Source organism: Anas platyrhynchos, chromosome 6 (assembly GCF_047663525.1).
Source record: "Anas platyrhynchos isolate ZD024472 breed Pekin duck chromosome 6, IASCAAS_PekinDuck_T2T, whole genome shotgun sequence".
Classification (NCBI taxonomy): Eukaryota; Metazoa; Chordata; class Aves; order Anseriformes; family Anatidae; genus Anas; species Anas platyrhynchos.
In genome coordinates this window covers 30,094,202-30,115,366 of record NC_092592.1, presented here as the reverse complement: position 1 = coordinate 30,115,366, position 21,165 = coordinate 30,094,202, and the positions used below count along the sequence as shown (strand labels likewise).

The 21,165-nt window shown below is 38.4% G+C and overlaps 1 protein-coding gene across 4 annotated transcripts in view; it reads left to right on the top strand.

Moving 5' to 3' along the window:
* The window catches only part of SORCS1 (sortilin related VPS10 domain containing receptor 1), a 287,180-nt gene that overhangs the window by 254,360 nt on the left and 11,655 nt on the right, over positions 1–21,165 (top strand). For all 4 annotated transcript variants that reach the window (XM_027460308.3, XM_072039771.1, XM_072039770.1 and 1 more), the window contains exons 19-23: positions 799–985; positions 5,792–5,925; positions 7,595–7,718; positions 8,705–8,817; positions 12,064–12,195. In XM_027460308.3, the coding sequence (XP_027316109.3) occupies positions 799–985; positions 5,792–5,925; positions 7,595–7,718; positions 8,705–8,817; positions 12,064–12,195 (690 nt within the window). The remainder of the gene's footprint in view (positions 1–798; positions 986–5,791; positions 5,926–7,594; positions 7,719–8,704; positions 8,818–12,063; positions 12,196–21,165) is intronic.

The window sequence follows — 21,165 nt, the reverse complement described above, 5'->3', positions numbered from 1 at the left end:
GTCACAAAGTGGCAGTGTGAGTTACGCTACAAACCCTTTCTGCTAGGATAATCTGTAGGCAGAAGGATAAGAGTTTAATCAGCCCTGTTAATTCATTAGCACTTCTCTTTTGACGCAGGGACAAAGTGTCCCATTTAGTGTTAGTAGTGTTGGTAGCTATTCTGAAGCAAACACAAATCCAGGTCATTTTAATCAAGTCACTGCACAAGTCATAAGCTTCTGTAAGCCATTGTTATCATGTGAGGCTGAAGTAGTTCTTTTAACACCCCGCCACTTGGATATAGTTAACCCTTCCCTGAGGACTTCTCAAAGTTCCTTCTTGCTTTGTTTTATCTATCTACTTATTATGATTTTAAATGCAAAACTCACAAAGTGGGTTGTTCCAAAGATTCTTGAGGCAACCTCAATAGCTACCCATGTCCTCGGTGCTTGTTGAGATGAGAATGATTCCCCACCACAACACACAACTTCACAATAAGGAGACCCAGTCAGTATGTTTTCCAGAAGATCTCCTAGCTCCCCTGATAGCTAGAAAAGCAGGGCTACAGAACACATCTTTGATAATATTTCCTTAACAGTGCAGCCAAGTCAACCACGAGAACTATCACTTTCTCTCCACTGTCTAATAAGCAGGTTGATGAAGTCACCACCTTTCCTCTGGTAGCATCAGACTGTGGACTGATGTGCCAGGAGATCTCTTCCAGAAGAAAAATTAAAATAAATAAATAAATAAAAAATAATTACAATAAAAAAATAATCAGAGTCTATTTTGACCCTTTCTCTTTTCTGTCACCACAGGGAGACCTTCAGAGATCCCTCATTCAGGTGGATTTTGGAGATGGCATTGCTGTTTCATATGCTAATCTCAGCTCAACAGAAGATGGGATCAAGCATATTTACCAAAACGTGGGCATATTCCGAGTGACTGTGCTGGTGGAAAACAGCCTGGGATCTGACAATGCTGTTCTGTACCTGCATGTAACATGTATGTTCATAATGATTTTTAGCTTTTGTCATTCTTTATATATATATATATATATATATATATATATATATATATATATATATATATATAATTTTCTCTTGGAGATGATGTTTGAGGCTTTGCAGCTGGGAGGGGAGTGATGGAAGATGACAAGTGTTTATCAGTCCTCCAGCAGAGGACTCCAGAATGGGAGGAGACACAGAGAATAGTTGCATTTGCTTTTTGAACCACATTTTACCTTCAATTTTGGGTGGTCTGCTCTGAGACACCTCAGAGGAGTGTCCGTCCCTTTCTGAATTGCATGTTTACAGTTCCACAAAAATAAAGAGATTCAGGATCTGTAATCACTTTTAAAAGCCTTGACTTATACTTTGTGCGTGTGTTTTGCCCCCTAATGAAATGCAGCTGCATTTGGGATGCAAACCAGTGCATTTCAGTCTTTCTGTTGTCATAGGAACCAAAATCTTGGTGTTAAAGTGTATAACAAGAAGAAATATTATCTTCACATTGCTGTTTAGCTGTTCTTTTCAACCTTTTTATACTTCACCTGTCTCTGATTTACCACTGAAATGTATCTCAGTCCTTGGAAAAAATAATCAGCGTGTTCTTTAATCTTTATTCTGTCACACGTTTATGAAACCAAAGGGTTGAACTGTTACTGGAATTTCATAATATCCCTAATGGATTGGGAGGGGAGGGGGTACATAATTTGCTTTGTATGGTGTTCCCCCCACCCTTTTTTTTTTTTTTTGGTTAATAATTTATATTTTAGACTGTGTATTTTTGTGGCAGATTTAATGGAAAAAAAGGAAAATCCAAAAGTTAGTTATTTTTATGTAAGTTGTGCTTACAAAATATCACTTAGCCACCACTAAAGTAACTCTACATACTCTCTAGACAATTTAGCACATTCCATGTACTCCAGTTTTGGTGTTACTTATAGCACGAAAGCAGCTGCCTCTTCAGGGGAAGAGGGCAGCTCTTTAATGTTGCACAGTCATATCAGCAGATGGGAGCAGTGGGAGTGGTAGCTGTGGGAGACAGTGGCTTTATGAGGGAGCACTGAGCTCTAGGGGAGTGGGAACAAATACCTCCCTGATTGCCTTCCTTTAGAAAGACCTTAACATTCTCAGCCAAGGTGTACCATTTATAATTCCCTAACCTGATACTGTCCTGTGGCAAACTTTTATGTCACGTAATCCTTCAGCAGTGCCATGTGTTTCCAAAACTCATATCTTGCAAAAAATATCTGTATTGATAAATCAGATTATTATCAAGCTTTTTTTTTTTTGTCATTTTTCTTTATTTTTATTTGGGGACTTAGCCCATACCACTTCTGTGTAAATGCACTGGTGAATCAAGGTAAGTTCTCAGCTTTCAGACAGCTTTATTTTTATTTATTTATTTATTATTTTATTTTTTTATAATATCATCCCGTATAGAGTAGGGAAAAGGATGTTTGCAGTAGAGAGAGGTTCTGGAGTCACATTCCACTGTGCCTTCCTGTTTGTGCTTGGAAACTTAGCAGGCTGCAGAAATCCTTCTCCCTCTGCTGCCAGTTGTGAAAGAGCTCAACAGAAGCCATGGTTTGTTTGTTTATTTATTTATTTATTTATTTATTTATTTATTCACTCTGTTAAAGGTCATTGGAATCAAATGGAGAAGTGTTTTGGTAGTTGATATTTCTCAGAAGGTTCTGACAGCCTTCTGTGATCAGGGTTTGTAATTGTTTGTTGTTTGACAAGAGATGATTCCACAGGGACCATTGCACATGCTTAGTGTATCTGCACACTAATGAGGCCCTATGAAGCAACAACTGCTTTCTCATGCAACAACAAAATGGAAGAAGAAGGCAGGGGCCCAGCCCTCACCCTCACGCATATTGGCTTTCTGGGTAAAACAGTTTTAATCAATTTTCTCAAGCCATTGAAAGCTTAAGAACTGCTTCAGTTGTTTTAGCCATACAACAAATAAACAATATCCACATGTGTTCATGTAGCTTAGCAGCTGATAAAATGTAAATTTCTGTGTTGTGATGAAGCCAACATGGGACTTAAGTACTGCATGATCATTGCAGCAGGACCTGAATCAGACACCTGACCCCCTGGAGAAGTCACATCCCTGAAGTATGTCTCTCACCTCTCTCTATGCGAAGATTTAGGGACCTCAGAAAAGGCTGAAAACTAAGCATAGTTTATTCTAAGTAAAAATAGATTGGCTGAGGCCAGAGATATACAGTAAATCCAGTCCCTTCCAGAGTCTGATGACTGTGTCCACAAAAGCTTCTAAATACTATTGAAATGCTTGCATTGCCACTTGTCTCTCTATTAAGGGCTCCAGTCTGTTTTATTTTGCTTGTGGTGTATAAGCATGGCTTTGGCCTCTTGAGAGTTTTGTAAAAATACATGTCCTTACAATAAGACACACACTGTATTGCTCAGATCCATAGAAAAGCAATGTGCAGCCTGAGTGCCCGGAGAATTTTCGAAAGGGGCACTAACTGGGTGACCCCTTGTTACAGGGTTGATACATGAGAATGTGCAGACTTGGGCCTTCCAACACCCTTCCTTACCTGTGATCAGCCTGTAAAAAGCCTTGCTGAGGGTGAAGCTGCAGGCACTGAACCACAGTGTTTGTGATCTCCAAGATCAGAGTAAAGCCTCTACCCAGTGCCCTCCTCATCCTGCTGCAGCCCTGGGGCTGGTGCACAGGAGCAGTACCTTTACTGCAGTTGGTCCAGTGATTTGCAAATGCAGATTATTGTGAGGAAGGAGCATTTTGGGGTGCATGGACAGCAAATTGTATATAAAGTGCTTTTCCAGCCAACAGGCTGTCTCTGAAACGACAGGTTAAAAATTCCCCTGAGACATTAGTTCTGCATTTGTCTGAATACTTCAAAATAACAGCACTTTTCCAAGGGAGCCTTTTGAGAAGCTTTTCCCTTGCCATTCTCAGGGACTCATACACAGTTTTTCCTGGGGCAGATGAAGGGCTGTAGTCACCATGGCCCTGCATGAAGCTCAAAAATGAATTCTCATCAGATTTACCTGGGAGGAAGCAGTCTCCTAGCAGCTAAGGGCCTATAAAGAGTGAACTATCCCCATCTGCTGGCCAGATAATAGTTCAGCATTTCAGCCACTTTGACCCATCAGCTGTTTGCACAGAAATAAATGCAAAGCCAGAATTGACTTGCTTGAGATATTCTTTCGTGTTCTTTCCTAGTTGGCAGATGGTGAAGGTCTGAGAAGGTGCTGGGTGTTCTCTGCAGTGCTGGGTCATTTAAGCTATATTCAGAGCAGCTGTGTAGTTACATGGGAGTGGATTAAATTTTACATGGGCTCCATTGTTACTGCTGTTACCACATCAGGTGTTTGGAAATGCATTCCTTTAGAGGTCCGTGTTGACACTGGGCACTTGGCAAATATCCCAAAAGATACCAGAGCTGCAAAATATTCAGTCTGGGAAGCTGGTGGTTTTCGGTTCTTAGTGTCTTGCTGTGAGAGCAGGCAAGGCCAGGTCACAGAAATGTGCTGGAGCAGGGGTATTCCATTGAGTGAAATTCTCACTTCTCAATTTGTAAGAAGAGTGTTGACTGCTGACTATCAAAGGAAAAATGAGCCACAGTTTGGTCTATAGCAGGCTTTACTTATTCTGGTCATGGGTGACTCTTAATTGGGCTGCATCAAGTTAACCAGCAGCTGTGTCTACTCCCCAGAGAAATCTGCATTTTAGTAACGAGTCAGGAAGAGTGGTCCTTGTTGATATTGGCATTGTTATACAGTCTGAATTGGGAGAATTTTTCCACGTCTCTCTGCTTGTGTGTGATGTATGGCATAATAGAGTGTTTGCTCTGAAATGTATAGTGTTTCTCCACATTGAAAAACAATGTCTAAGTGGTGATATATGCGTAGGATATTTTCTGAAAAATTATTTCCTGGAGTATAAAAGATCCTTTAGGATCAGAGTATCTCAATTCCATATGAACAATGCAATCGATCCTCCAAAACTGTGGTTGCTCCTTGTCAGCACTGAAAAGCTCACAGATGTAGGATGTAGCCTTAATTTGTTTTAGAAACCTGTATCCCCATATCACCTGGGAATTCTTTCTTTTTCTTTCTCTGTCACTCCTTGGACAATTGTCTTGTTATCTAAGTGAACAGTCAGAACGCATTTAAAAAAAAAAAAATAATCTATAGGACAAGATATAACAACAAAGGCCCATCTGTCTCCAGAAGATGGGAAGTGTGTAACTCTGGGTATAATGTCACTTGTCAAATGAATTATGTTCTGTTTATACTAAAGAAATAAAAGTGTTTGCTGAGGAAAAGGAGGGAGTATAGGTTAACATTAAAATGAAGGCACTCAGTGAATAGATGTATTCAGACAAAATTTCATCTGGTATAAATAGATACAACACTGCTGAAGTTCTCCAAATCATAGCAATTTGCATTGGCAGAGATGCTCTGTGTCCACTGAAGCTATTTGTCCTGCACATTTTTAAGTCTTCCTGGTGAAGGGCAGAGTCACATAATAACGGTCTGTCCCTATTCTTTAAGTGATAAGTATGCAATATTCAAGCAGTAAAGGGCCCAAGTTTTTCAGCTCCAGGTATAGGGATGGTTCTTGTTTTATGTGGAACAGATCTAAGCTTGCCTCTCTACAAATGGCACCATTAGATGCCATGCCCCAGGGTAATTTAGACATCACCTTTTCCTCTAACCAATGTGTGTCCCCTCAGATCTCCCCTCTTACCAAGTCAACATTTCACAGTGGGGGAGGACTCACCTCTCGTTTCTGTCTCTGCAGGTCCCTTGGAACATGTTCACTTATCTCTCCCATTTGTCACCACAAAGAACAAGGAGGTCAATGCCACAGCAGTACTGTGGCCAAGTCAAGTGGGAACACTTACTTATGTCTGGTGGTTTGGAAACAACACAGAGGTTTGTATTCCCTATGGACTGAGGTCAAAACAATTTGGGAGGAACTCGCTGACTGAGAAGGGGAGGAAGAGAGAGATATGGAAATGCTTCTAAATAGTCAAACAAAAAAGAAAATTGTATACCAGAGACAGAGACTAATTATTGGTTCTTTGATGTAAAAATGTTGAAATGTGGGAACTGTTTTGTGATTATTGCTGTGACTTAGCTGTAGGGTTTATTGGCATTTCATGCAAATTGCAAATAGGTTTGTCTGCATTTTCACCCAAGGTGGGTGTAGAGAACCAAAGTCCCAATAACTTCTAGTATGTACTTTCCCATTCCCATTTCTTCAACAGCAATAATAAAAGCTGAAAACTCCATGCACCGCATCGTGCTTCTCTGTGCTTGCAGAGTTTTGGTAAATCTGCACAGGCATTACAACTGTTATTGTACTTTGAGGCTGAAGTACCCAGAGGCCCTGGGCCTCTCTAAGGGGAAATATTCTTATGGATTTTGTAGAGTAAAGAGGGACCTTCAACCACACATGGTTATCTTCTGTATAATGCAGGTCAGAGGATTGTATCAGTACTTCCTGCTTTATTTAACTATTTCTGATTAAAGCAAAATCTGATTTTTTTTGGGGGGGTTGTTTTGCATTAATGACATCCCACAGATGATGGAGAATCCATTGCTCTTCTTTCTGACCCTCTCCCTCAACTACTTCCCTGTAGCTAATTATCCTGAGAGTTAAACATATGCCCTGTGTTTGTAGTTTGAATTTATCTAGCTTCAGTTTCAAGCTGTTGGATCTTATTACATCTTTGTGTCTAGATTAAAGAACTCTCTGTAGTATCAGATATCATCTCCCCCTAGAGGTACTTACAGGCTGTGATTGTCACCTTTTAACCTTCCCTCTGATCTACTAAGCTCATAAGTGATCAGAGTTGGTCTAACTCTGTTCTCATTTAAGTGAGAGTTTTACTTCAGACTACAATGGGAACACAGTTTGACTTAATACTGTGTGCTTTGAAGATCTCATCCAGAGTTCATTAATAAGTGAAAATAGAAGTTAGGGCAAAAGCTGCAGAAAGGGGGCACAGCTCATTGATAAACTAATTTGCACTGTAGAGCAAGCTGAGGAGATCTATGTCCTCTCCAAAACCCATCACTTTCCAAAAACAATGTCTCCATGTCTAAGAAGTCAAGAGAGCAAATGAGAAATCTTGATTTGCTTCCTGATTTTGCCACAACCTCTTTAAAGTGATCTTAGCCAAGTCATTCACAGCTAGACCTGGGGGAGGAGTGTGACACCAGAGCAGTGAGTCTCATGGGCCCCCATATGGACCCCTCTGCAGCAAAAGACACTTTAACAGGGGATCCAGAACAGCCAGCCTGCTAAGTGGGAAGTTTCCTGGAGACAGATGCTGGGGAATATTGGGATCTTAAAACTGAACTCCTTTAGAAATTTTACATACCCTACTCTGAGCTCTGGGAAGACAACTTCATCTGGATCCCTGAGCCTACTCCACTGACTCCAGAAAATTGGCTTCCATGTCACAGGACCCTTTCTATGTCTAAGTTTCCAAGCTAAGTTTCCAAAATTATCCCAGTAGGCTAGAGAGCCAAACTAATATTTAATTTTCCTTCACAACCATATTATTTATTTATTTATTTTCTGGTGTATTTGCAGCCACTGATCACTTTGGAAGGGAGCATCACATTCACATTTTCTGTAGAAGGGATGAACACCATCACTGTTCAGGTCTCAGCAGGAAACATCATTCTTCAGGACACAAAGACCATTGCTGTGTATGGTGAGCCCTTCCAATTTCATTTCACATAAGATTCTCCATAATCAAGAGCTAGAGATCCAGGTTACCTAGCAGCAACATAAGGTTGCTATTTCAGGATCCTTTGAGTCAGATTGTAAACTCAGTTCCAGTGGTATCAACTCAGCATAAGATCTCTGAAGGCCACTGACTGACGTTAGTTCAGACTGAGATGATCACAGAATGTTGATCTCTTTCCCAGAGCCCCCTCTGTCTGTCATCCAACACAATTATCTAGACTTTAGGTCATTTTGCAAGCTGGTGTTCCCCCATCTTGGCCAGTAGAAGCCTCTTTACTCATGCAGAAGCTTCTTGGCTCAAAAAAAAAAAAAAAAAGCCAATGCAGTGTGGTATAGTCCTGGACTGAAATCTATACTGATTTGATGCACTCAGGTCTCAGAAACAGATAGGGTGCACAAATGCTATATAGTGTAGATGTAATCTAAGAACCGCTGAGAATCCCAGTTTAAATAGTTTACCTTAAGCACATAGTTAAAATGATCATTTTGAACATCACTATTAAAAAAAATAATAATAATCAAAGATTAAGAAGTATTTTTCCAAGTTTAGACCTCTCCCCACCTTTGTCCCTGTCCAGTTAAGATTTCAAATGTTTGGAGCATGTCTATGAGAGTATAATCACAGTTTCCTTCCCAGGGGTTGCCTGTTTCAGAGGTCAAGATTAAAGTATCATTTATATTCCCAACACAGCTTCCTTTCCAGTGCTATTCATCCATTAAAGTAAGGACCTATCACCTTTTTCGGTTCTGTGACACTAGAGCAGTGAATCTCTCAGATTCTCCAAATCTCTCAGATTCACTGCTAGATTCTCTGACAGAGTGTGCATCACCTGCAGATTGATTAAGAGAAGAAAAGCACAAACCGCAGCAAGTTTCACTAGGTTCTGCTGTTCGTTTGGCACTAAGAGATGTTCACAGCCTTTACTTACCACCATGTCATTCTATCTGCAGAGCAATTTCAGTCCCTGCGATTATCATTCTCCCCAAACCTGGACGACTACAATCCAGATATCCCAGAGTGGAGGAGGGATATTAGTAGAGTAGTCAAGAGAGCCCTGGTGGAGGTAAGCAATGTGCATCATCTTCGTTATGGTGGCTCTAATTTCTGCTTTCTGCCCGTATTAGGGCTGGATATGGTGTTATTTCAAGGTATGTCTTTGTCCCTACCAACTATAAAAGGAGGCTAGACCAGTGTTTTGAGTCCAGATTCCTAAATTTTAAGTGAAATTATCCCATCCTATGACAAGCTGGTGCTCGGAGTAAGCCTTCAGTTTATTTATTTATTTTTTTTAATCACAGCACATTATATAGAATATTCATGGGAAAAGGGCATATAGAAAACAAACAGCTTATATCTGCCTATAGCTGTACAAATGTCTTTACTGCTGCATTGCAAAAGAAGTAATTCTTTTACTACTGTTCTTACACAGCAGTGGGTGTGCTATTCTACTGGAGTTGCAAATATGCTGTAGGAAATTTAGGAGACCAAAATTTCACTACAGAGGAGAGCACCTCAGTAAGTGCTTTATGTCCTTCATATAGCATGAGGCTCATGGGGCAGGATAGGATGCTATTTTTCCCAGGAACACTGTGGGGTAGCTCTGAAGTTCCTCCTCTAACTCTTGAACAGAATGTCATAAAACTAGTGTTTGGCTGAAGATTTGGATTTCAAACTGAGGCTGAGATACATTAAGAGAAACGATTGGGGATCCTCAGCTCAGCAGAAAAATAGTGAAAGGAACTGTTTGAAACAAGTTTGTGTTCACCTGATTAGCGTGCAGTGTCTTTTTAGTCATTTTGCATAAATGATGACACAAATGTACACAGAAGCTTTTTAATAGAGTCTACAAACTTTTTGTTCTTTTAAAATTTGAGAAGTACTATTTACAAAAAAAAAAAAGAAAAAAAGAAAGCTGAAAACCTGTCTGGATCCTTACTGAGCTGCTTTTTTTTTTTTTTTTTTTTTCAATTTCCTCAAAAGACAGGTAAAAAGGAGAAAAGAAAAAAAAACATAAGAGTTTTCTGAAGCTTGTTCTTCTGACTTATTTATGTATGTATCAAGTATTCAAGGCTCCACTTATCTTCCAGATGAATTTTCAGAATATAAACAACTCAATAAAAGAAAATAAAGCCATGAAAAAAGGATTATAAAAACCACAGTACCAAAGATACATTCCAAAAGCAGAGTGGTGAAAACACAGTCCTTTTTTTTTTTTTGTTGGAGTTTAAAAAAAAAAATAATTGATAGCTAATTATCCCCTTTTATGTAGCTAAATGATTCACCTTAAACAAGCCTTTTGTGAGAAATTCTTATAAAAAATAAAGTTAAACCCATAGATTTGATGACAATTAAATACACTGTATAAAAATAAGTTGAATAACTAAATAATTTAACAGAAAATTATAGCTGTGCTATAGAATTTTTATGAACTTTTATTAAAGTATTACATTCTTATTACAGAGTCCCACAGACATGGATAAAAATTCTGCATAAGAAATTGTAGTTCCCTATTAAAATCTGATCTTCTCTGTAAGTAGGGATAATTTCAGATTATCACAAAATATCCTCTTTTGTATTACAATTATAATTATTTCCTCACATCATTGATTTTGAGTCCTGAATCCAACTTTTGATGAAGAAGACAAGAACAAACTGAGCAGTTTGGATAAAAATAAATAAATAAATAAATCATTCCCAGCCTCGGAAAATGAAGAGTTTACATTAACCAGTAATACTATGTCTTTTTCTTGACATCTTAGAATAATCTTTTAAGCAAGCAGAAATAATACAGCGTTCTACAGAGTACTTGAGTACCACAGAGAATATACAACCTTTGTATTGTTATAATTATTCTTCTAAATTCCCATTAAAACAAACAAACAAACAAAAAACAGCAACAGAAGGTTGTACTTTTCCTTGTCATGCAGTGGAAGGAGTGGAAGGGAAGGCTCCTTTTTTCATAACTCCATATGGTATTCACTGAGTTGTGAGCAGTAAGATGTGGAATTGTCACAGAATTAGCTCAAATGATGGAGATCTGTAATCACAATTTTGCTGAAATCCCATCCTCTGTCCATCATTTCCTGGAAGGAACAGATGCTCCAACTCTTTGGTTGTGAAGTACTAGGGAGAAGAATTCATGAGTCTTAAATCTGATTAACGCCTGAGATTGTTTCATGTTCTGACTGCAGGAAATTCTCTGTGTTTGTGTCCAGCTGCTGTGGTCTGCCCTTATGTGAGGGCACTATATTTTATTTATTTTTATTTATATTTTTTTTCTCCTGGGAAGAGACCTACCAACATCAGCACTTGGAAACCAAAGATTTAAATCTTTTATTTAAAAGAGGTACCTTTATCTAACCTTGAGATTTAAATGATGTTCTGGATAATCCACAACACAAAAAGGAAATGGAGGAAGATTCAGCAAACTACGTTTCTCCTCCTTTTGCCCATAAAAATTCCTGAAGGATTTTTTTTTCTCATTTACTGGAGAACACTACAATCTAATTGTCTAATGCCACAATAACAGCAGCTGAAACTGTACTCAGAGGTGGCCCTGGTAGTGATGACTATGGAGTATTTCTTTTCTGAATTTTGGCTAATTTTGTATTGAGCAGAGATTTGGGTATAAACTGGTTGTTTAAGATTTTCAGTCAACAAGACAAAAACCTAAAAATTTGCAGAATAATACAATCTTTAACAGCTAAAGAGAAAAAAAAAAAAAAAAAAAAAAAAAAAAAAAAAAAAACTGTTCCTCATTAGGTTGTGGAATTGACCCAGAATATGAGCTATAAGAATTTGTTTGGCTCTTGGGATTCAAATCTGATTCATCTTCTTCTCTCTCCCTGAGTCTCCACAAGGCTTTTAAGCTCTGTTTTGACTAATCACACCTCTAGAGTGCAATTCAGCCCACATACCTTGCCCTTTAACATATTGCTTCTTACCATTGACTAAATACAGAACCTCAGGGACCAACTTAGAATAGAGATACAACTTCAAAATAGCTAAATTTAGATACAAGTATCATACCATATGTGACCATTATTTGGCAGCTCCTTTTAGCATGTCTGATTATAACTGTTGCCCTAGGACTCTGTATATTTTACTGGAGTATACGGTAAAATAACTTAGACTAGGAAATTATTATTCCCTGACTTTTTTCCTGTGCTGGAGTTTAACAAGATTCTCCTTGTAGTACAAGATGTTCCTTATGTCATTTATGTAAGTATTGTGATGCTTTCACAAAGAAGTTGTGAGCATTTGATGCCATCCCCACTGTTTATCTGTCCGTTAATTATCTATGTGTCAGGCAACAGGTATTTCAAGCAATCATATCCTGGTCGCAGTGCTCCCTGGTCTGCCCACATCTGCTGAACTCTTCATTTTACCTTATCAAGATGCCCCAGCAGAAAATAAAAGAAAAACAGAAAACCTAGAACAGGTATTGTGTACGTTTCTTGGAGAAGTATATGTTTACGTATGTGTTTATGTATGGGGGTTTCCAAAACTGGTTAGAAAAAATAATTATGGTACAATTGCATTGGATTTACAGGGGTCTAAACAATGACTGTATTATGTGCTATATCCTTTTATTTATTTATTTATTTTTTTCCCAGCAGTGGAAACAAGATTTGATGGTATATTTAGGAGTGGAGAGTGGAGACTCCCATTTGGTACACGTCAGTAATGTTAAATTGGCATAAATTTGCATGATGTCACATTCTCTTACTTACAAGAGAACAGAAATTCTGTTCTACCTCATGGAAGTAACAAAAAAAGCAGAAAGGATTTAGGGGATTATTCCTGCCTACATGTACTGGAGTAGCTTCATAAGGCCAAGTTTATGAGGTTGTTAAGAATCTGAGCAAACACTGGAGGACAAGGCTGGGTGGTAGACCTGAGAAGGCCAGAATTTCATAATGCTGGAAATGGAATTCCGTCACTCTTGTATGTTCTCTTGGTATGAGACTGAATGAAGGTTATGGTGAACAGGAAAGTATAACTACCTGAGAACCCAAAAGATTCTGCCCATGCATGGGCCTACCATGATTACGACTAAACACTGTTAAACACTGTGCTGGACAGAAATCCTGACATAGCTCTCACGTTATCTCAGGTTCTAGAGATAAAGATAATTAGCCCTGAGTGTATCTCTGCCTCCCCACACAGCATGTCAGTGACCCAAGCAGATATACCCCATGTGGGTGTAAGCTATGTGAGCATTGGGGTAGAGGGTGTCATCAGCTCACATATCTTAGCCTCAGTGTTATGGTAAAATTATCAGCATTATTGGATGCCTGCTAATCCACTGGATGGCAGAAGGGATTTAGCGTTTCTCTTTGTATTTGCCCCTGAAATTGTAAACGAGTAATGTCTTCTCATCAGTGTGTGTGTCAACACTATCTTCCCTTTCTTGTATTCTTATTTTCTAATAGTTTTTTTCCTCTGCCTGATCTGTAATTGCCTGTTGAAGTTTCCTCTTGAAGTGTTCTAAAGCCTTGTTAACAAACTCAGCCGGGGGCTTCAAATCACTAGGTCACCCATATTCTTAAGCTTTCCCCTGCTCAGCATCCCTAGCCATCGTACTTTTTTTTTTTTTCTTTTTTTTTTTCCTTTTGACAAATGACTTTCCTCTGTAATTTTCCTCCACCCATATAATAAACAAAAAAGATGGAGATTTACTGCTCTGCCAAACCTTTCCTTCCCTTTCTCCTTTATCCCCTTTCTCTTTTACTCCATCTCAAATTGGCAAGGAAGCCAGTCCATAAACTATCAAATTTACATCTGACTCAGCTCCCCTCTGGCATTCAGCAACTTATTGTATTCTGCCAGTTATCCCTTCTCTATTTACCACTCTCTTTCTTCTCCTTGTAAAAATGGAGTCTCTGTGGCTGTGAAGAAAGGGAGCCCTGACAGCACTCTCATGACCCTTTTAATGGACAAAAAGAAATGTCATTTTCAGTGGGACTCCAGCAACTCGTCTGCATCCTGCAGGGTTGAAACAGTAACTTTTGCAAAGAAAGAAATTATTTTCCATTTGCAGCCAGATGCTTCTTACACAGAAGTATCTTCCCTGCTCCCATCAGGATGATCACAACATATTTCTTATTAGTCTGTGGGTTCCACATTCCCCTTCAGAGTTATTAGAGGAGAAAATGGCATTGTTTTCAGTAGGAACTGCCTGAGGAAGGCCCCAAAAAGTGTTTCTCTCCTCAGCACTGAAGAGTATTCTAATACTGTTCCTGTTTTGCCATCCATTTGGCCTGTAATCCTTTACCATCCCTTTCTCAAAGTGTTTCCAGAGCACATTCAATGGGATGAGTACTGGGAGTAGATGTTTTTGTTGATGACAGCTTAGGTTGCATCTTAGGTACTTTATGAAGCGTAGTTTTCTTTTCTGGTTGGAAAAGAAATCTGTTTTGTGTTCACAAGCACGCATCAAAGCATTCAAATGAAAGTATGTGAGATTGTGTGTTTGCAGGTGCAGACCCAAAGGAGTTATTTTCCTGGATAACTTTTCTAACTTGGAAGGGAAACTTCAAATTGTACAGGAACAAAATTGAAATAGTTTACATAAACACTGCAAGGGGGGAAAAAAAACAATAAATCTCAAGTAAGCACTTAATTGTATAGGTTCATTTTTTCATGGTGTCATATCACATGTGGAAGCTGATCTACAAACCTAAGACTCATGGTGAGCCTGTGCAGAGACATCATGCCAAACTGCTTCTGCTTCTGGAAAACTCGCTGTCAGAATAAATCAAATGGAAATGAGATTCAGAAATTAACGTCTCTATACTGCAAAAGCTCTTGTTGCCATGCTTGAGAGATGGAAAAATGTAATTCTCTCTCAAAATCAAAAGTTGGTAAAACAGAGCAAAACACCACAAAATGGAACCATGCACACCTTAGGCCCGAATTTGCCAGGACAATGAAGTGTATTATAACCTCCTCCTTCTCTTTTCCTCCTATTAGAGGCACCTAATGTTATTATGTATTCCTGTGCTCATATGTTGTAGATGTGGTGATACAGCTGTGCAACCACCATATTCACATGCCAAATACCAGAACAGAGACAAGGGACACGTTATGGTCCTGATATTCAGCTCTTCCAATCTGGGACTGAAAGGGGGGAACCATGTAAATCATGTGGGTTATGGAAAGATTATGGACTTTTGTCACCTAGGTCAGGCAAGGCCGAGGGAAACAGATGGAGAGGGATGAAGGGAAAAGAAATGGTAGCAGAAGAGGAGCTTCAAACTACATCTCCCCACAGGGAACTTCTGAAGTTGCTGCAGGCTGTGTCTATCACAGTTTTTTTGGTCATTTGCTTAACCAAGCAGTATTTAACCCCCAGAGCTATACTGTAAATCTGACATATAACTAATGACCATGGGGGTTTTACTTTCTTGATGTTTCCTATGGATGCAGATTAAGCTGTTCTGTTTGTGTCTGGTACGTAGTTATTTGTCCTTTTAAGCACACCATTGTGTTTATCTGGCCAGATTCTAGGCGGTCTCTAGGTACTTAGTTCCTGTTGATTTTAAAGGCAGCTAGATGTCCACTGCCCCTTGAGAATTTAGGTTTCAGTCGCCATTTATCAAAGTTGACTAAACACAGTAAGTCATAAATTGCTGGGTATGTAAATCGTGGGACTGTCAAAGTGCATAAGTTGGGCTATGGACTGCACTATGCTACACAGTTCCATGCACTTTTCCATAAGAACAGTGCATTTGTGTCTTGTCTCGTTGAGACTAGGTGCCTAGATGGTGGATGTCATTTTCTCTTTAAGTTGATGTACCACTCTCATTCGAGTGCCCCAAATTATTTTTTCTGTCTAAGCACAGTACAAATTGGCTTCATATTTCTTTACAGATTACATTTACAAATGTGAACTCTGCATTCCTGATATTTCCCATGGGAGAATGAAGTCCCCTTAAATCAGTCTAACTGCTCTTGACAGATGGAAAAAAAAAAAAAAAAAAAAAAAGCTGTGTATGAAACCAGGGACATTTTCTCAATGTGCAGCATGGGACAATTCCATCTGACACATAAATACAGAGTTTGTGGGGACCTCAGATTACTTTGTCCACTCCACTTTCTGCAGTCATTGTAAACTTATTCTTCACAGCTTCATAAAAATTAAAAGGCATTTTCAACCTGTGGAATCCCCAAGCATTTTGCATATGAAAAAATACAATAAAATAATCTTGTATTCATGACCAGAATGCTGTAAATTTGTCTATTAAAAAAAAAAAAGTGTAACAGTGTTTTCCCTGCTTTATTTCACATCACATAAGGACAGACAACCAACCTGCTTAAAAAAGTAGAAATAATTTGCAGTTGTAAAATGCTGCTGCTTCATTTATGTGTTGTCACTGCTAACACCTCTAAAATATCCCAAATCTTGCATAAGCAGTCACTGAAAATAACCCTTAGCCACTTGGTCTGTAATGCAACTGTTATACCGTCTTTATGGACAAGCTTGGTGAATGTGATGATTACAGAACTCATATCTGCTTGTTTCAAAAGCCTTGAATTCTTCCTCTTCAGTGAAAGCCAAACCTCTTATTAATAGCATTTCAAGTAATTTTTTTGAGTAATTTTAGCACTAATATGATATAAAATGAATGCACGGGAGGAAGATATTCTACTTAAAATTCAGTAGAGGACAGTGATACAAATGCACAGATACAATCACTCTTTTTTTTTTTTTCAGTGTACAATTTTACTCCATATGAGAATTCTGAATAGTTATCTTTTTAATTATGCATTTCACAAATTTTATTCTCTCCACATTGTTTGTAAGTGGAGGCTTTTTGTCAAATACAGGAAATGTGTTGCCTGTTAAGTCAAACGAGGTGTAAACAGGAAATACATGACAACTCTAAAGAGATGTTTTAATATGTTTTCATGTGTCTCCCTTTAGTTCTCCATTTGCATTCTTTTACCTTTCCTATTCAAAATAGCTGTAAAAGCAGAATGCAAAAGAGATGCAAGAGTAACTAGTTAATGACATCTGAGATCATTAATCTTTTCTCTGAAAAGAGCTATCAGCAATGTAGCAAGCATGATGGAGTCTTTGGCAAATGGCAACACCAGCTGGTGGGCAGCCAACTGTCATCAACAGATTGCAGCTGTGGCCACTATCCATATCCCGCCAAAGAGATGGGAAATGACATGTATGACTGAATGTCAAATGGGCAGTGATGAACTGAGGAGACAAAATATCTCTGGCATTAACATTAGAGATACCAGTGGTAAGGAAGTCTGTATGTATGTCTTAGTATTTGTTCCTTAAAGCAGATTTAGTTATGTTTTTGCTTCATTGTAGCTGCTGTAGCTTCTGTATATATTCTGGTTTCTCAACCACTCTCCTAAGCTTTAGTTGCTTTATTGTTTTAAGATATTTACTTTCATTACTTTTCTTACCTCTGATGTATTTCAGATATGCTCATCAACAAAAATATTTTAGCAAGGTATACGAACACCTTCAAATCCTACAGAAAATGATGCAAATCAGTCCAAGAAATTAAATTCCATTACAAAGAATGGCAAATCATCTAGTGTTTACTACACGATTTTTTTAAAAAAACATCTGTAGCTTTGTATGCAGACCAAGTCTTTCATTGGGTGCTTGAGGAATGTTGGGCCAGTAAGAAGTAAAGGTAGCTGGGAAAAGAATGGAATAATATCTACTACAGGGTCTTGGTCCAAAAGCTTTTTTCCCTAGCTAGTTTTCTTGATCGGCTGCTTGTGTGCCTTAGAAGAGGCTATCTATATATTTTGTCTTAATGTCATCGAATTAGTTTCTGCCATGTCACTATCAGTCCTCCCATTTTTGCTCAGTGTACAGAACAGCTCTTGATTTGCAACCCTCCTTCTCCTTTGTCCACCTAAAGTGTATCTTTGCTTTTATGTTCAGGGTCTCTCTGGGTTCATATCTGCTGATCCGTTCTCATTCCAGAGTAACCACAGGAATGTCCTTCTCCTGGTGCTCTCACAATATCTCTCAATACTAATGGCAGCTTGAATTTTGCATCTTTCAAGGGATCTCATGAAATTTCTGCTGGATCTGTGTAAATCAGTGATACTGGCGTTTTCTGTGCTAAGGCAAGTGAGGTTCAGAGACTTCAATGTGCAGTAAACAAGTAGTGAGTGGCACAGTTTAACATAATCCACATTTGCCCTGACTCCACATACGCTTTTGTATTACCAGTTCAAGTTGCTTGCTACCAATCAATGTTCATGATTCTTTCCTTAGTTGTTTATTGATGTACCCAATGAATTGAGTAGAACTGTAGCACTCATTAGTTGAGATCCTTACACATTATCTTTAAAATGATCTAGATTCTTAACTAGTACATACTGGCACAGTTGAATCACATTCAATTAGTCTAAACCAATTTACACCAGAGATTTCAAAATTCAATAAAAGTATGGGAAAAATACTCTTCTGAGTGATACTTCTGTTTCTTGGTGCACACAGCTCTTTCATGGTCCTAATTCTGACAAAATGCTAAAAGAAGCTAAATTAATTTTTGTTTTGTTCCATTTTTAAATTGGAATCTCTTTTCTTTTCCTTCTCAAATTGTCTGTTATTAATATTCATTATGTGTCCTTTGATGAAAAATGATACATGAAGAATGGTTTCTATTACTGAATTATTTTTGCACATCATGCTTAATTTTGCAAATGAAGCAGATGAAGTCAATGAGGCTCAGTTAAGGACCAAAACTAATTCTGAAAGCTAATTATTTTCACAAGGGAGACTCTTCAAGACTATAAATTAGCAGGTTGCTATTCTAAGACATTATGTCTTCAGCTGAGTTATGTCTTCAGGAGTGAGAGAGGAACAGGGACATTCCTGAGGCCAACCTGTTCTCCAGCTGAGGGTTCAGCTGTTCAATTAAAGTCGTGTATTCATGAAATAAATGGGCATTTTGATGTTTTCTCATCTGTTTTTTAAACACAAGAACTTCTATGGTACCACTTTAAATACAGACATAAAGGGAGGCACAAGACCTAAACTGTTTCCTGTTGAAACTGTTTCATTACCTCAGTGACTGAGATCAACATTTGTATGGAGATTTATTTCAAAAACATTTTGTTAACATTGAACACAAATCATAGAGTCCACTAACTTGTGATCCACTGAGCTAGAAACAGACTTAATAGAATAAGAAAGGCAGAAATGTCACTTCTCCAACTTTCTGAGTGCATATCTACAATTCACAGATCCTTTTGAGACTGTGTGATAATTACAAACAGGACCAACTTACTCTGGAGAGTTGAGTCCAATTCCAATGTGAAATTGGCCCTTGAACTGTGTGTAACTTGCTTATTGACCTCAAATAATGAAGTTTATAGGTCTTTGTATATGGTTTGTATTTCAGATTAGCTTTAGGTGTACAGAACTTTTTTCCCCTTTTTCTATACTGCTAATATGTCTGTTCCAAAGAGAACCTGATTTTCCATAGAGAAGGAAAGGAAAATATTGTAGCAAGCAAGCAAACATTTTAAAAACATGTCTGAATGCATCTGTTCTTCCCTCAGAAGTATATGTCAGGAGTCTCTAGAGCTGCGTGCAGAAAGCAGATGTCTGATTCTCACTTAGAATCATAGAATCATAGAATATCCCAAGTTGGAAGGGACCCATAAGGATCATCGAGTCCAACTCCTGGGACCACACAGGTCTACCCAAAAATTATTGGGCTGTTACTCATTTTTAGATTTGTTCAGTGTTCATAAAGACCCATGTAAAAAGTTGCATCCAAAAAGCCAGAGAGAGCAGGTAATTAATTGAGCCAAGTAAATAAGCTCTGTGCTCTGAACAGCGTGAACAGTTGCTGTTTGTTCTGACTGTTTTTGTATAGTCTTGAAACAGTGATGGCTACTTCAGGCTTCTGCTGAAATATTGATGATTTCAAGCAGAAATATATATTTTTTTTTTCTGGGTTGCATTTGTACAGGATGTAGTACTATGAGGTCCTCATTCACAACAAGGTTGTGTTGCACACAGTGCAACACAATAACAGTGAACTCCAGTTGTGTGCTTTTCTGTTCCTTTCTTCATTTTTCTTACTACTGCACTCTTAGTACCTCTCCCCTTCCTATGAAGCCCTTTCATCAGATTGCCAACCAAGAATATTGGTTGAGATTTCCCTCATGCTCAGCTGGAGGCAGCCACAGCACCTCTCAGCTGCAATGTCCCTATGGGTGCTGTTGTTTTGTCCTCTTCTCTCTGCACTGCAGGAGTCCTCATGCAGGGTAAGTGAGATCTCAGTTTTTCGCATTAGTGGTGCAAAACAAAGTCTCTGGCCCCATCTCATGCTGATTTTCTTGAGGTTTTCATATTCTTCCATTTCTTGCCCAAATCTTTGATGAAACCTCCAGTAGGTAACAGCACTTTCAAGTTGCGTTCTCAGTTATACATCACATGTTAAGACCTTCTTTGTATAGAGGGAATTACATATGGTTTTTACCTCCAATTTCCCTGGCCATTTTGTGCAGCCCTCACACTGTGTTGAAGAGGAATGACACAACAAGGTGGTTGGCTCCTCAGTTCACTGTCTTGTAGTTGCTTTTTTTCATAGGCTCAGCTGCCCCAGCAGTATCAGGATGTCACAGCACAAAGGATGAAGATAATTTCTGCAGGTCTACCAGGAAGAGTTTTTAGGTCATGTTTGGGACTGCAAATGACCAGGATGATATTTCTCCCCATTTCTATGAGCCATTAATGTACCTGGTTTACAGAATATCCATCTGCATCTGTTGCTCCAGTTTTAGACATGAAGCCCTCTTTATAGTTGTCACTCTTGGTTATTAATATGCTCAAATTCTTAAAGAGGGATATAATTTGCTTCCCAGGCTTTCTTCATGTACTGCACAGCTTTGTGTCACCATCCCTGCTGCTCTGAGCACACCAGATGGCTCTTTGTAAGCAGGTGGTATTTTTTCTTGCTATTGGAAGAAATATATTTACTGTTCATTCTGGCACCCGCGAAAAAAAATGTAAACTTTAAAGAGATATATTAGAAATATAAATAAAATGCCTGTAAGAGTTATTGCCAAATTGTTATTGGACCAAAGGCACCTAGTCAAGTGATCAGCAGCCAAAAATGAAGTGTACAAGCCAAGAGTATTGAAAGAACCATTAAGAATGTTAAAAAAAATAGAAGAGGCAGATAAATCTCATACTGTGATGAATGATAGCCAAGGAACATCTAATCATATCAGGGTAGCATTTTCTGAAATAACTCAACCAGACAAAAATGAAGAACATGAAAAAGATGGTTTAAAAATTATTGGAATGTTCTTTTTTTCTGACAATTTTTCATTAATCTTCAAGAAGAAATATGGATTTATTTAAAACAAATTAAATTAAGCGTTGAACAGTACTATACCTACT